The sequence below is a fragment of the Trachurus japonicus genome, chromosome 16 (assembly GCF_045865225.1).
Source record: "Trachurus japonicus isolate A0001 chromosome 16, Traja_1.0".
NCBI lineage: Eukaryota > Metazoa > Chordata > Actinopteri > Carangiformes > Carangidae > Trachurus > Trachurus japonicus.
The window spans coordinates 27,670,126-27,683,260 of NC_140922.1; the positions used below are offsets into that span (position 1 = coordinate 27,670,126).

The 13,135-nt window shown below is 41.9% G+C and overlaps 2 protein-coding genes across 2 annotated transcripts in view; both read left to right on the forward strand.

Annotated features, from left to right (window-relative positions):
- Positions 1–4,422, forward strand: part of cep192 (centrosomal protein 192) — a 31,655-nt gene extending 27,233 nt beyond the window's left edge. Inside the window, exons 50-52 of the mRNA XM_085802941.1 lie at positions 341–467; positions 955–1,013; positions 2,845–4,422. Of these exons, the coding sequence (XP_085659067.1) occupies positions 341–467; positions 955–1,013; positions 2,845–2,977 (319 nt within the window). The 3' untranslated portion in view covers positions 2,978–4,422. The remainder of the gene's footprint in view (positions 1–340; positions 468–954; positions 1,014–2,844) is intronic.
- Positions 4,423–5,374: 952 nt separating this feature from the next.
- LOC146972554 (low-density lipoprotein receptor class A domain-containing protein 4-like) overlaps positions 5,375–13,135 on the forward strand; it is a 220,104-nt gene continuing 212,343 nt past the window's right edge. Inside the window, exon 1 of the mRNA XM_085802970.1 lies at positions 5,375–5,611. The gene's annotated coding sequence lies outside the window, so the exon portion shown is untranslated. The remainder of the gene's footprint in view (positions 5,612–13,135) is intronic.

Sequence of the window (13,135 nt, forward strand, 5' to 3'; positions counted from 1 at the left end):
TCAGTTGTGCGAGACATGATAAAAAGCCTTGAAAGAACAAAAAGAAATACAAATTAGATGCACTTTTGATACATAAAATAAATGGGCAGTCTTATAATTTGTGGCATATTAAATTGCCTCCAGTCTTCCTCATGAAATTTAATTATAGCTCCAGTGCTCAGTGTATAAAAGTCATTTATATATTGATTTTTCAAAGCTGCCACTATTTTACAATATTAAAAGAAGAAAAAAAACATAGTTTAATGTATGGGGTGCCTTTGTTCTGGAGAAGCGTTTCATTCTGATGGTAATTGTTATGCCTCCTCATCCTGTCTAAACTGGCACACTTTGTACTTCTCAGCCAGGAGGAGGCTGTGCGGAGGGGTGTGTACTCTCCACAGGATCTGTACACCTTCCCAGCCACACGGGTGGGTGAGTCCAGCTCTCTGAAGGTCAGCATCCGCAACAACTCGTCCAACACGCACGAGGTGAGGCATGCCTTAATTCCTATCAAGAAAGACAGACAGACAGAAATACAGTATATACATACACAAATATTAGCATGAGAATTAAAGCAGGAAAAGGACGGTTTAAAATTCAATTTTCAGCAATTTTCCTGCTTCCAGATGAGATTTAACCAGTGTAGACAAGTGACAAGTAAAATGAAAAACTGAATGATGATGCCCTTGTCTATAGGGCTCAAGGACTCATTGAATGGTTTGGGTATGAAAATTATATAGATCATATGCATAGGCTTCATGCATAAGATCTGAACTCAGTTGAAGACCTCACACTTTTCCTTTAATTTGTCACCAGCCTGTATAGTAGCTCCCATTGTATATACTGTTATTCCATAATGTAAATAGAGATTTGCATGACTTGTTGATGTGATAACGCTCCGCTCCCTAACAACTGTGACTGTGTGCAATGCATGGACTTGATATTTGTTGTCTGGCTTCTCTAATTGACTTGCAGCTGAAATTTGTAAACTCTAAGGAGCCCTTCCACATCAAGCACTCCAAATACTCCCTGAGGTGAGTCCAGAGGTCTTTATCCCTGAGCTGAAACGCTCGCTCACTCTGCACCTGTGATAGTACAAGCCATGTGATGCACAGTGGGAGTCCCAGTATTTAGTAACTTTTTTTCTTTTTTTTTTTTATAATCACTGCCTAGGTCTGTTTGTGGTTTCTTCTCACTGTGCTCAACTTCTTTGATGCTAAACGATAATGTTTTAGTCAAAACATGTAACTTTAGTCTGTGTTACGTTTTCCCATCGCAAATGCTCACCATGGGAGGGAGGTCCCGTGAGCTGCTGGGACCCGGTGGGTGATGTTTCTATATACGGTGCACACTTGAGGCCTCGAGGAGTGCTGGTGTTTTTGTCTAACTAAGGCCTTTGGGAGGGTTTTGCTTGGCCACAGGTACAAGCTGTGTGTGCTCTGCTGTGCTGTGCTGTCGAGGGACTGTGCTCAGAGTGAGCAGAACATATGTTTAGTGCTTTTTAAATCAGATAAACAACGTATACCGAGATGCATTCAATGGCATAGGTAAAATTGCCTTGTACAAAAATGAAGCTCTCAAAGGGATAGTTCAACATCTTGGCAAATTGGCCAATTGCCATAATCCCTATAGTTTTAAGAGTAGGTTTGTTACCTTTAATTGTCGGTGCAAGCTATTTTTAGAACGGCGGAGCAGAGCCGCGAGCTGCTCAGAGCTACGCTACGGAGGCTGATGGGATTTCTTAATTTCCCTCATCAAACTCATCAAAATACACAATCAACTTGTCATCTCCAGTTATAACAACTCCAAAACGCTCTGGTGGACAAGTTGTGACCTGCACATTCACCACACTAGATAATAACAGAACGTTACCAGACAGAGTTGTTTTCGAGGTAAATACGCAGACTGCTTGCTGAAAAACTGCCCCCGACGGGAACACGTATCAGCAGTTTTGCACAAATTTACCTCAAAAACAACTCCGTCTTGTAATGTTCCATTATTATCTCATAGCGTGGTGAATGTGCAGCTCACAACTTGTCCACCAGAGCGTTTTGGAGTTGTTTGTGTATTTGATGAGTTTGATGAGGGAAACCAAGAAATCACATTAGACTCCGTAGCGTAGCTCTGAGCAGCTCGCGGCTCTGCTCCGCCGTTCTAAAAACAGCTTGCACCGACAATTAAAGATAACAAACCTACTGCTATGACTATAGGGATTATGGCAATGGGCCAATTTTCCAAAATGTTGAACTATCCCTTGAGCCAGCCCTGCTATAGATGCTATAGATGCTATAGATGTGTGCATTGTGTGGCTTCATTGTAGCCTTGTGTTGACCACAGGCTCTCATACAGTGGTATGGAAAAGTTTGGGCATCCCTGTTCAAAATTTCCGTTAATGTGAACAGTTCAGCAAGTGGAAGATAAAATGATCTCCAAAAGGCATAAAGTTACAGATGACACATTCCCTTTACATTTTAAACAATATATATATTCTTTTTATTTTCAACTTTTACATTTTCAAAATGTCAGAAAGGGAAAAGGGCCTGCAGCAAAGTTTTATATTTAGTTTAAATATTGCAAGAGTGTTTCATGTTTAACTTTATGGAGATAATTTCATCCTCCACTTGCTTAACTGTTCACATGAACAGATATTTTGACCAGGGGTGCCCAAACTTTTGCATGATGCCACTGTATCCACGTCTACACTTAACACAATGCACTGATTCTGCCCCATTTATCGTCTGTTACGTTGTTTAAACCTAATTCATGTGTCACAATTCATAAAGTTTAATCCTGACCGTTTGATTTTCAAATTGAAGTAATTGTCTTTTCATGTATTAACTGTCATTCCTCTGTCTCACCCATTAGATCGCAGCACTATCTGAAGCTCCCCGTCCAGTTCAAGCCCACCACTGCAGGCAGACACGCAGGCTTGCTGCTCGTCCAGTCAGAAACAAGTGGAAATCTTGTTATTCAGCTGATCGGTGAGGCATCGCCTTGAATTTCACCATCCCACCAGCCTACGCCACCTCCTCATGCTAACTGGCTCTGGGTGGATGCTCCTCTCTGTGCTATTCATCATGGAACAGAGAGGAGAAAAGGGGGAAGGAAAAAAAAAAAGACTCCAAAGCGATAAGGATGAAATAAAAAAACAACTCTGGACTTAAATCATTCCTTGTCATCATATTTGGAGCCGTAGACTGCAGCTGATTATAACTGGAGATGACTGTGGATCCACTGCCAACAGCCCCTTCTGCAGGTGTTTGCAGCTGGCCAGAGAAAAATATTTGTGCCTGAAGCCTGAACATTTGTTTTTTTTTTACTGGCTCACAATTAAATCTGCACCACGCTGGCATTTCAGAGAATTAATGATTTTTCAGTCTGTTGACTGTGGATCTGGTATTTGCCTTGCCCTGGTGTCCGCCCGTCCGTCGATAACAACAAGGCAGTATTGTTTTTTGTTTTGTTTTTGTAGCGCAGCCTCTGTCACACAGTAGCAGTACCAGTTGGGACACGTTGGGGATTTCTTGGAGCTGGACACTCAGGGATGCCTTTGTCTCTTGTTTGGGAACATGAAGGAAAGGCCTGTAGGAAGAAAAACAATTCTCTCTTTCCTTGTTTTTGTTTTCCATTTTATAAATCTGTACAAAGTGGCCGAGGCAGATTAAGTGATTTCCTTTAAAGACCACAAGAGATTTAAAGATAGATTCTGTTTTCTAGGAATCTCATGAACTCTGATTTTCACAGTAAAGGTCTTTCTACATTTCCTCAGTTTTTCATAATTTTTCTGTGGAAATGGATCCTCATCTTGCAGAGCCCACCTGGGCAGTGGCCTTTGTCTGCACCATGTGTTTGACTCCTGCAGCATCAACCTCCAACAGTCCAGATGTACTTGATGTAGCCATGATCAGGGAAGCTCCGAGCACATTAGGATGGTTAATGATTGTTATTACATGCTTTAAGAGTTTCTCTCTGGTGGGGTTTGTGTTCGGTAGCCTGCCAGGCCTGCTAAGTATGGTTACCATGGTAAAACAGTGTTAATTACAGTTCAAGTCACAGAAAATTATCTCCCCATTTCCTCTTTTGGCTCTGGGGCAAATTGCCCAAATTGTCTTCGAGGTGTTGGATTCACATCCTTTCATCATTTTTTTTTTTTTCTTTTGTAACTGGAATGACATGGGGAAACCTGTAACCTGTACGATGCCACACGTTGTGACAGCACAATAATAAAAAACAAAAACAAAAAAAACACTAGTGTCGAACAAGGTTTTCATGCTAGAGTAGCAAGTTTTAATACGAAGGCAGTATGTTGTCACAGGCTGCACTCGACGAGAACTGACAGCTAGCCTAACATACTTTCATTTACAGTTTTGCACATGCTTTAAATAGTATATTATATAATATATTGTTCTATGTACACATTTTAAATAAAGTTTGTGATAAATAGCTTTGCTTCCTTGAATTTATTTTCAGCTACTCTAAATGTGTTTATGAAGGAAATGCATGTCTTTTCATTCCTTTTCCTGGCTCAGAATAGAAACACATTAAAAGCAAACATCATTTTATGATGTGTTTTGTTTTGGAGGTATTTTTTTCATTAATCATCCAGTGTGTTCCAGTGAAAATAGGTGTTCATACAGGTACGTGTAGAGGTAAATGATCATTCACAGTGAATAAAATGGACATGTTAAGACAACACAATGTTTACAAATGACATAGGATATGTTGAGTGAAATAAAACAGGAAAAGTACACACAAATCACTGCAATAAACAAAAAAAAAAAAGTTCAAATCAACTGGGAAGCGTAGGACAAAACCAGCAGATATTTTTATAACTCAGGCAGGTTTAAAACAGCTTGTGGCAGGATGGTTTACCACATAATTATCATAATAGCTGCATTTCTTTTGTCCTGACTCACTGTTTATTATTATCGCTGATGTTCAGAGATAACCTGAGGAGACTGAAATTACAGAAAGGAAACACCTTCTTCTCATATAGGAAAACCTATGTAAACACTAACCTGTTTTTATTCAGAATACTTTGTTTTATTACATTTCCTCACTGTGCTTATAGCTCTGACTTTTCAAGTGTCTTGTAATAACTTATTTTGTCCTAGTTAAATAATGAACCTGAGGAAGAAACCACCACCATTTTTCTGAAACGTGCACCTGATCATTTAACATCCAAAACCCAACATGACAAACAGTGGTGTTGCTGTACTTTCTGTCTCCTGATCCCCTTTTCTTTTTTCTTTCTTTCTTTCTTTCTTTTTTTTTTTTTTTGGTTATTTGGGCTGTTATTTGGGTTGGGACCTGCATGTGTCGCCAAAGCTTCAGCCACAGCAGCAGCAGCACCACCACCACCACCACCACCACCACCGGCGGCTTGTCAGCAGCAGCAGCAGCAGCAGCAGCGATGTAGTGTATACTACAGTAAAAAAAAAGGCAGCTGGGCTTTATTTTGCTTCCCAGACTGGAAACCGCTGTGGTGCAGTTGGACCTGACGTCTGGCAACACAACATCACAACAACATCATCATCATCACAGACTTTGAGAGAGAGAAAAAAAAACCTCCCCCCAAAAAACCCAGCAGCAGCAGCAGCAGCAGACACGGCGGCTCAGACTGCACTGACAGGTAGGACGCCTCCTGTGAGATTTTCTGAGTTATCCTTTTTATTTATTAATTTTATTCTGAATGCACACTGGGTATTTTTTTTATTTTATTATAATTGAATAATGTCTGAGTCATAGGCGGCTGCAGGAGGGACAGTGTAGTGGTTGTGGTGGTGCTATGTGCGCGGCTACACGCTGGTCAGGCTGGTCCGGTGCGGGCTGCGACTTTGGGCCAGACGGTGGAAGTTGCTGTGTTGAAGAGTTGGAGCCGCTTTCCGAGCTGCGCCAGCACACAGCAGCTAAGCTAACGAGGCTAAGTTAGCAGCAAGCAAGCAAAGGCAAGCAAACCGGCTAGTAGCCCTGCTCTGCTGCCTGCCTGCATGGCTCCTCATCAGTCTGCAGCACCACCAGAGCACACAGCGGCAGCGGCGGCAGCAGCAGTCCGCTCTGTGTGCGTCCCTGTGGGGCAACAGCAGCACTGACACCTCGGCGTCTGCTGGAGCGTTTTATCACAGAGACAGGGAGGTGTTGATCTGTCTGTGTGGCCGCTGCTGCTGCTGCTGTTAGCTGTCCTGCCCTGTGTGGTGGTGATGATGATTTGATGAACATTACAAGCTAGCAAGGAAGAGCTGGAATAGAAACTGATCCTATATATGGGCACCTATGGGCCACCTCAACTTTTTTATGCAAATGAGGCACGCGGTGCATATGATGATGATGAAGAAGAAGATGATGATGATGATGATGATGATGGAAGTGTCACAGAGTTGTTGTTGTTGTGGCTCTGTAGGGTGGGGTGTAGGAGGACCACACTGGGACAGGCAGGGGAACGTCATCAATATCATCCTCTAATAATCATCCTCTCACCATGATGAATTTAAAAAATATAAAATAAAATTCCTGCAGAACCTGAAGGCACCATCATCATCACCATTTGATTTGAAGAAAAGCTAGATTAGAAACCTAAAACAGCCTGATCTATGGGCACCTATGGGCCAACCCAACTTTTTTATGCAAATGAGGCACTCAGTGCATATGATGATGATGATGAAGTGTCAAAGAGTTGCTGTTGTTGTTGTGGCTCTGCAGGGTGGGGTGTTGTAGGGTGAGGAGGAGGAGGAGGAGGAGGAGCACAGTGGGACACGTCATCAATATCATCTTCTAATAATCATCCTCTTATTAAACACACCACACCTGCTCCTGCAGAACCTGAAGGCACCATCACCATCATCACTTCCACCATCTTCTCCAAGACTATCAAAGTTATAATGAGGCTTAAACAAACACACACACGGACTTGAGCTTTACATTAATTGATTAAAACCATGTCATAGTTTATATTTATTTAAATTTCTTATTACAACGCATCTATTTTGCCCATTTTTCAATAATGCTACTTCCTCTTTCATTCATTTCCCATTCATAAGTTGTTGATGCCTCTCTGCACACCCATGGTTTAAAGTTTCTTATAAAAGCACTGATTTATATGTGAAGTAGGAGAGTGGCGATACATCGCCTCAAGGATCAATGATTCAATAGCACTGATGCAACATTTGTAAAGTGAGCCTGCTACAGTTTTATACTTTTGGGTACGTAGCCAATAACTAAGATCTAAAATATTTTTGTTTCTGAAACTCTAAGTAGGATTAAGGTTCACACTAAAATCCTGCCTAAAATAGAAACTTAATGCTCTTTCAGTTTTCTTGTAAAGCTGAGTTATTCAGAATATTACACTTTATTGTGAACATTGTTTTTCCATTTAAATGTCTGGCTGATGATATTTTAGTGGATTTCTCAGCAGATGATGTCGTCTCTTATCGATTACTGACACCTCATTTAAGTTGAGTTTTTATATTGAATTGTTCACCGTTAAATCGATATGATATCGTATCGTTATGAGACTTATGACTACAGCTCTATAAAGAGTTGAGTTTTTTCAGACTGTTTGATCGACTTTCGTTTGATTATAACCCCTCTTGTGTGTGTGTGTGAGCTGCATGAGTTTTTTTTCTGTGTGAGTCTACTAGAGAGACTACAAGTGCCTGCTGAGGTGTTGTTTTGTTCTTTGGCCGCCCAGCTGGGTGCACACACACTCACACACACACACACACCAATGCCCTCCGCCCAGCTACCTCTACTGTTCAGTTGTGAAGCTTTCATCCGGGGATCAACAGATGAGGGAGGGTCCTCCTCCAAAGTCTGAAGCATTGTTTTCAAGTATTGGCTGCCAGCGTTTTTTGTTTTTTTGTGTGTTTTTTTTCCACATCTTGTCTCTGTTTATTTGTCTCTGATCTCCACCCTCTCCTCCAACACACATAAACACACACTTTCCTCCCTTTCTGTGTCGTTCACACGCTCTTCCTCTCATGTATGTACTTTACAAACCCCCCCCCTCCTCCTGTCTGTCCTTTGTGGAGTTTGGGTGGATGCTTGTGCAGGACTGATTGGCTGAGCCAGTGGAGAGACGTCGGTATCTGGTGCAGGTGCTGGTGCAGGTGCTACTGAATGTGTGTGTGTGTGTGTGTGTGTTTTTGCCAGCTGCCATGCTGACAAGTTGAGCTGTGCAAGTAAAGCTTGTTAAGTTGGGTTCAATAAAAGGACACCTGTGCATAATGATGAGGATGTGAGTGTGGAATCATTGAACAGATTATTTAAGATGAATTACAGCATGACGGAGATAATAATACCCGTGCTGCATTCACTGCCCGTCATATATAGGTTGACCTTTTTCCTATACACCGCTCCTTGTACTGCATTTAGCACAGACGGCACAGTCTATAGCAGCTGTGATTTATTTCTGCACAGAATGAACGATATTAGACGTAAAGTTCGACCGGCTTCATCGTCCATTACGGCGAACTGAAAGCTGTAATTTATTATAATGGAGCAGAGAATGAATCTGATTATTTCTTTATTTATCTAATGTTAGATAAATGATGTAAACTGATTATTTCATTATGCTGAGTCACATGCAGTCATCCTATAAACATCCACCTGCAGCAGCAGCAGCAGCAGCAGCAGCAGCAGCAGCAGCAGCAGCAGCAGCAGCAGCAGCAGTCCTTTCAAGGACTAAATGACTTAATAACTTATTTCCTGTTTGGGTGAGTGAAAGTGCGAGGGCACGGCGTCGGCGTGCATGTTATGTAAACAGGATGTTGACAGTTTGTCATTTATGCTGATTACATCATCCTCACTCATCCAGACTGTTGACTATAAATATTATTGGACGGTCTGCTTGTGACATCATCTTTTTGTCTTGTTTTTTGCTCGATGGCTCATAGTGGATATGATGACCTGCAGCTATGTTTAAATCTGTATAGGAAATAGATGCTGAGATCAAAGTTTATTCAACTTAAAGGCACCTGTTGTGACCTTTGACCTCTGAGGAAGACATATACAGTGATTTTTTATTTATTTTTTGGTGTATACGGTATGTATGTCTGCTTTGCAATTCACATTCTTACTGCCGGTTTCATGCTATACCACTGATTGACAGTTGATGGCACTAATATGCCAAGAAACCAGCAACGTGCCAGGAAAGACAGTGAAGAAGACTCCTCCACATGGGTCCAGTTAATACTGAGTGAGAAGTTGAGTTGTGCTTTAACAGATTGTGATTGGATTCAGTTGGGCTCTTGCTTGCCTTGCACATTTTATCATCCCACCTATATGTCCACAGTGAGGCTGCATGCGTTGAAAATGGTTGAAAAGCAAAAGTTGGAGTGCTTTGTGCTGTGAATAGTGTTTATATATATACTGTGTGTATTTATGCTTTGCAGCGGTCTCTCCCTACGGCGCTGCAGAGAACACACAGAGGGCGAATGAACGCTTTTTTTTTTAAGGTCAGCTCTGTGCGCAGGCTAAACTGCAAAGATAGAATCCATTAATACATAAGTGAATAAAAACCATCAAGTCATAAAATAAAAACTAAGTGGGAAAGTTGAGGAGAAAGTCGGGGAGCAGGCCGGGTGCATTATTGGCCACAGTGATGTGTTCTCGTCTACCAGGTTGTGTGTGTGTGTGTGTGTGTGTGTGTGTGTGTGTGTGTGTGTGTGCTTCACACAGCTCCCTGTACTGCCTCTCAGAGCCAGACGTCTGTGTCCATCTGTCTGTTTGTATTTCTGTCTCTTTGTTCGTACCAGCCCCTGTGTGTATGTGTGTGTGTGTGTGTGTGTGTGTGTCTGACTGTAACTGACCGTCACTCAATTGTGTGTGTGTGTGTACTGCGAGCGCACGCATGTGTGTGTTTCACCCTTTGCCAATTAGCGGCTTCTCACCTCCCGAGGCGAGAGGCTGAGTGTGTGTTAGACAGAGGAGGAAGACTTGATGGGGCTTGTCTGCCGCTGACAGCTCAGCCTCAACCTGAACTCTCTCTCTCCGTCTCTCTCTCACACACACACACATACACACACACACACGCAGGCAGGACGTGAGCTCTTGTCAGTTGTTGATAATACAGCCTTGTCTGTCTCTGAGCCCATGTGATGCGCCAAAATCTGACAGTATTGTGTTGGTGGAGCAAAGGCGCGAGACGGGCAAAGACGAGTGCCAGTCTGCGCCAGAGTGTGTGTGTGTGTGTGTGTGTGTGTCTTTGTCTGGATTGTGCACACGGGAATGTGTGTGTGTGTGTGTCTTTGTCTCTAATACACTGTCAGTTATTGTGTGTCTCCAGTTGGACTAAAGCTAATGTAAAGAGTGTGACGTGTGGACGAGCTGCAGTGATCATCATGCGATCATCCTCCTGCTCCTGAACTAATCAAGATAAGTTGATGCTATTATAAAGTTTTCTGAGCCGAACCGTCTTCACAGCAACTTGGAAACCTGCTCGATACCTAACTAATTTGGCACAGCGTTAAAAAAAGAAAAAGAAAAAAAGAAGGTGTTTGAAGTGCAGCATATTCTTTGAAAAGCACTACCTGCCAAATTTTCATATTCTGTCCAAAAAAAACCCTGTTTTTTAACATCTCTATTCCAGTTTTGGTATTTTTGACATTTCCATTTTTTTTTTTGCCCAGAACCAAATCATCTCTCTGAGTTCTGACTGAACACATTCAAATATGTTGTGTTCTTCAAATGGAAGATCAAAGTTTTGCATGAAACCCTCTGATAAAAGCTGCTGGTGTTTTTTTTTTTTAACCCCAGTTGGCACAACATGATAAGTTGATCAAAGAACTTATTTGCCAAAACATGGTATATTTTCTGAGCTACCCTGCAGAAAAAAAAAATCACAGCAGCGAGGTGCATATTCTGTGTGAAAATGAATCTCAGCCAACAGCTTTTGTAGAGATAGATCTCTGTTCGGCTCCTCAGGACTGCAGCCAGTTTGACACAGCAAATCTCTCTTTATCTCTACTGGACATAGGTTTTTTTTATTTTCCTATGCTAGATTCATATATTTCTTGATAAAAACATTGTTATATATATATAAAACCAGCGGGAGGTAGCGATGCACCAAACCATTTCTAGTGTGCCAGAAAGAAGAAGAAGAAGAAGACTCGCCACAGGCTTTGTCATCATCAGCCCGTGCCAGCGAATCATCTGGAAAACATGAGAGCCCATGCTGCTTTGTGGGGAGATGGAGAAACGGCTGAAAGTGTTGCACACAATGTAGCAGAGGAGAAGGAGCAGATGGTAAAAAAAAACAAAAAACCCCCCCCCAACAACTTCTATTATAGGAAAATGAGTTTTTGGGTGTAGGAAGTCAGACAACAAGCAGAAAATGATCATCTGCAAACTGTGGTGGATGACAGCAGTTAGGCGGGGCGGTAGTAGGCTACCAGCAATCTTTTCTATCACCACCAATCAAGACACACTCTTGAATGTGAGAGAAGAAAACGAAATGCAACGTCGAGTGAATCCAGCAGGACCGGGGAAGTCAGTACATCAGTTTCCTGAGGAGACAAAAAGTCAGTAAATGGGAAATAACAAAACAAAAGCCTCATAGTTTTCTCATGCATGGAGATGGATCCTTCTAAAGCAGCTGATAGAACAAACTGTAAAGGGATATTTCAACATTTTGGCAAATTGGCCCATTGCCATAATCCCTATGGTCATAGCAGTAGGTTCGTTACCTTTAATTGTCGGTGCAAGCTATTTTTAGAACAGTGGAGCAGAGCCATGAGCTGCTCAGAGCTACGCTACAGAGGCTAATGGGATTTCTTGGTTTCCCTCATCAAACTCATCAAATACACACTTGTCCACCAGAGCGTTTTGGAGTTGTTGGATTGTGTATTTGATGAGTTCGATGGGGGAAACCAAGAAATCCCATTAGCCTCCCCATTAGCGGCTCTGCTCCGCCGTTCTAAAAATAGCTTGCACCGACAATTTAAGGTAACGAACCTACTGCTAAGACTATAGGGGTTATGGCAATGGGCCAATTTGCCAAAATGTTGAACTATCCCTTTAAAGATATCAATCAATCAAATCGATGGATCCAAGATGCCATTATCATATTCATCAAATTGAAACATAAACCTCTCTACAGTAAAGTCTATGAGCAGGTGGAGAGAACTCACACACTGTGACGTGTGGTGGATTGGTATTGATATCAGCCTGACCCTGCGCTTCATCGCTGATGAGTGGGAGGCAGCAAATGTTCAATGTTTCTATCTTCATGTTTCCCTGATGATCACCCTGGAGACTTGACATCCCAGCCAGTGGAAGCTGTGTAATCATGGAAGAACAGGACACAGGCTTCACCCAACCAACTATTGGAAAGGTACAGAGATAGGAAATATATATTCAGTCCAGATGTAGCCTGGTCTTGTAGTGCCTGTTTTTGATGCACAAGCAGTTGAAGTTTCCAGTACACATTTTGTGTGTGTGCGTGTGTGTGTGGCTGTTTATTATGGCCAAGTGCCAAGAGCTACTTTTGTTTTGATAAAGGTAAAATAGAGCATGAATGAAGCAGTGTGGTGCAACAGATGTGCCCCAGTCTCCAAATCACTCCCTCCAGATGTAAAGGAACATGCTTGCATGCTCTCTAACTACATGATAGTAACCTGGAGGCCTCAACTCTACACTTCACTATGTGCATAATGAATCATTTTATTTCTACGGCACTTGCAATTGAAAGAAATGAATTAGAAGCTGCATTTACTCAAAATATATATTCATCATAAAGGTCGATTATACAACTATATCCACTCATTTTATGAGCTTCACAGACTTTCTTTCTTTTTCTCGTGGTGTTAAAGACTGAATATTGAGGAGAAGTAATAATTTTTTTTCACACTGGATGAATGTAATGGGACTTGTACTTGTATGTTGATGTGTGCTGGTGGATTTGTCTGCTTAAGTGTTGATGTGACAGACTGTGCAGTGGTGTTGCATGTAAATGAACGTGTCTGGTGATTGTTGTGTGTGTGTGTGTGTGTGTGTGTGTGTGTGTGTGTGTGTGTGTGTGTATGTACAGGGACTGCAGATAGAAATGAGCAAATGGTTAAATCTGGAATAAATCATCTCTCCTCTCTTTGAGATTCGTAAACATGCATGTTCAGGTGAATTCCAATTCTTATCTTAACCCTCAATCTTAACCCTCATCTTA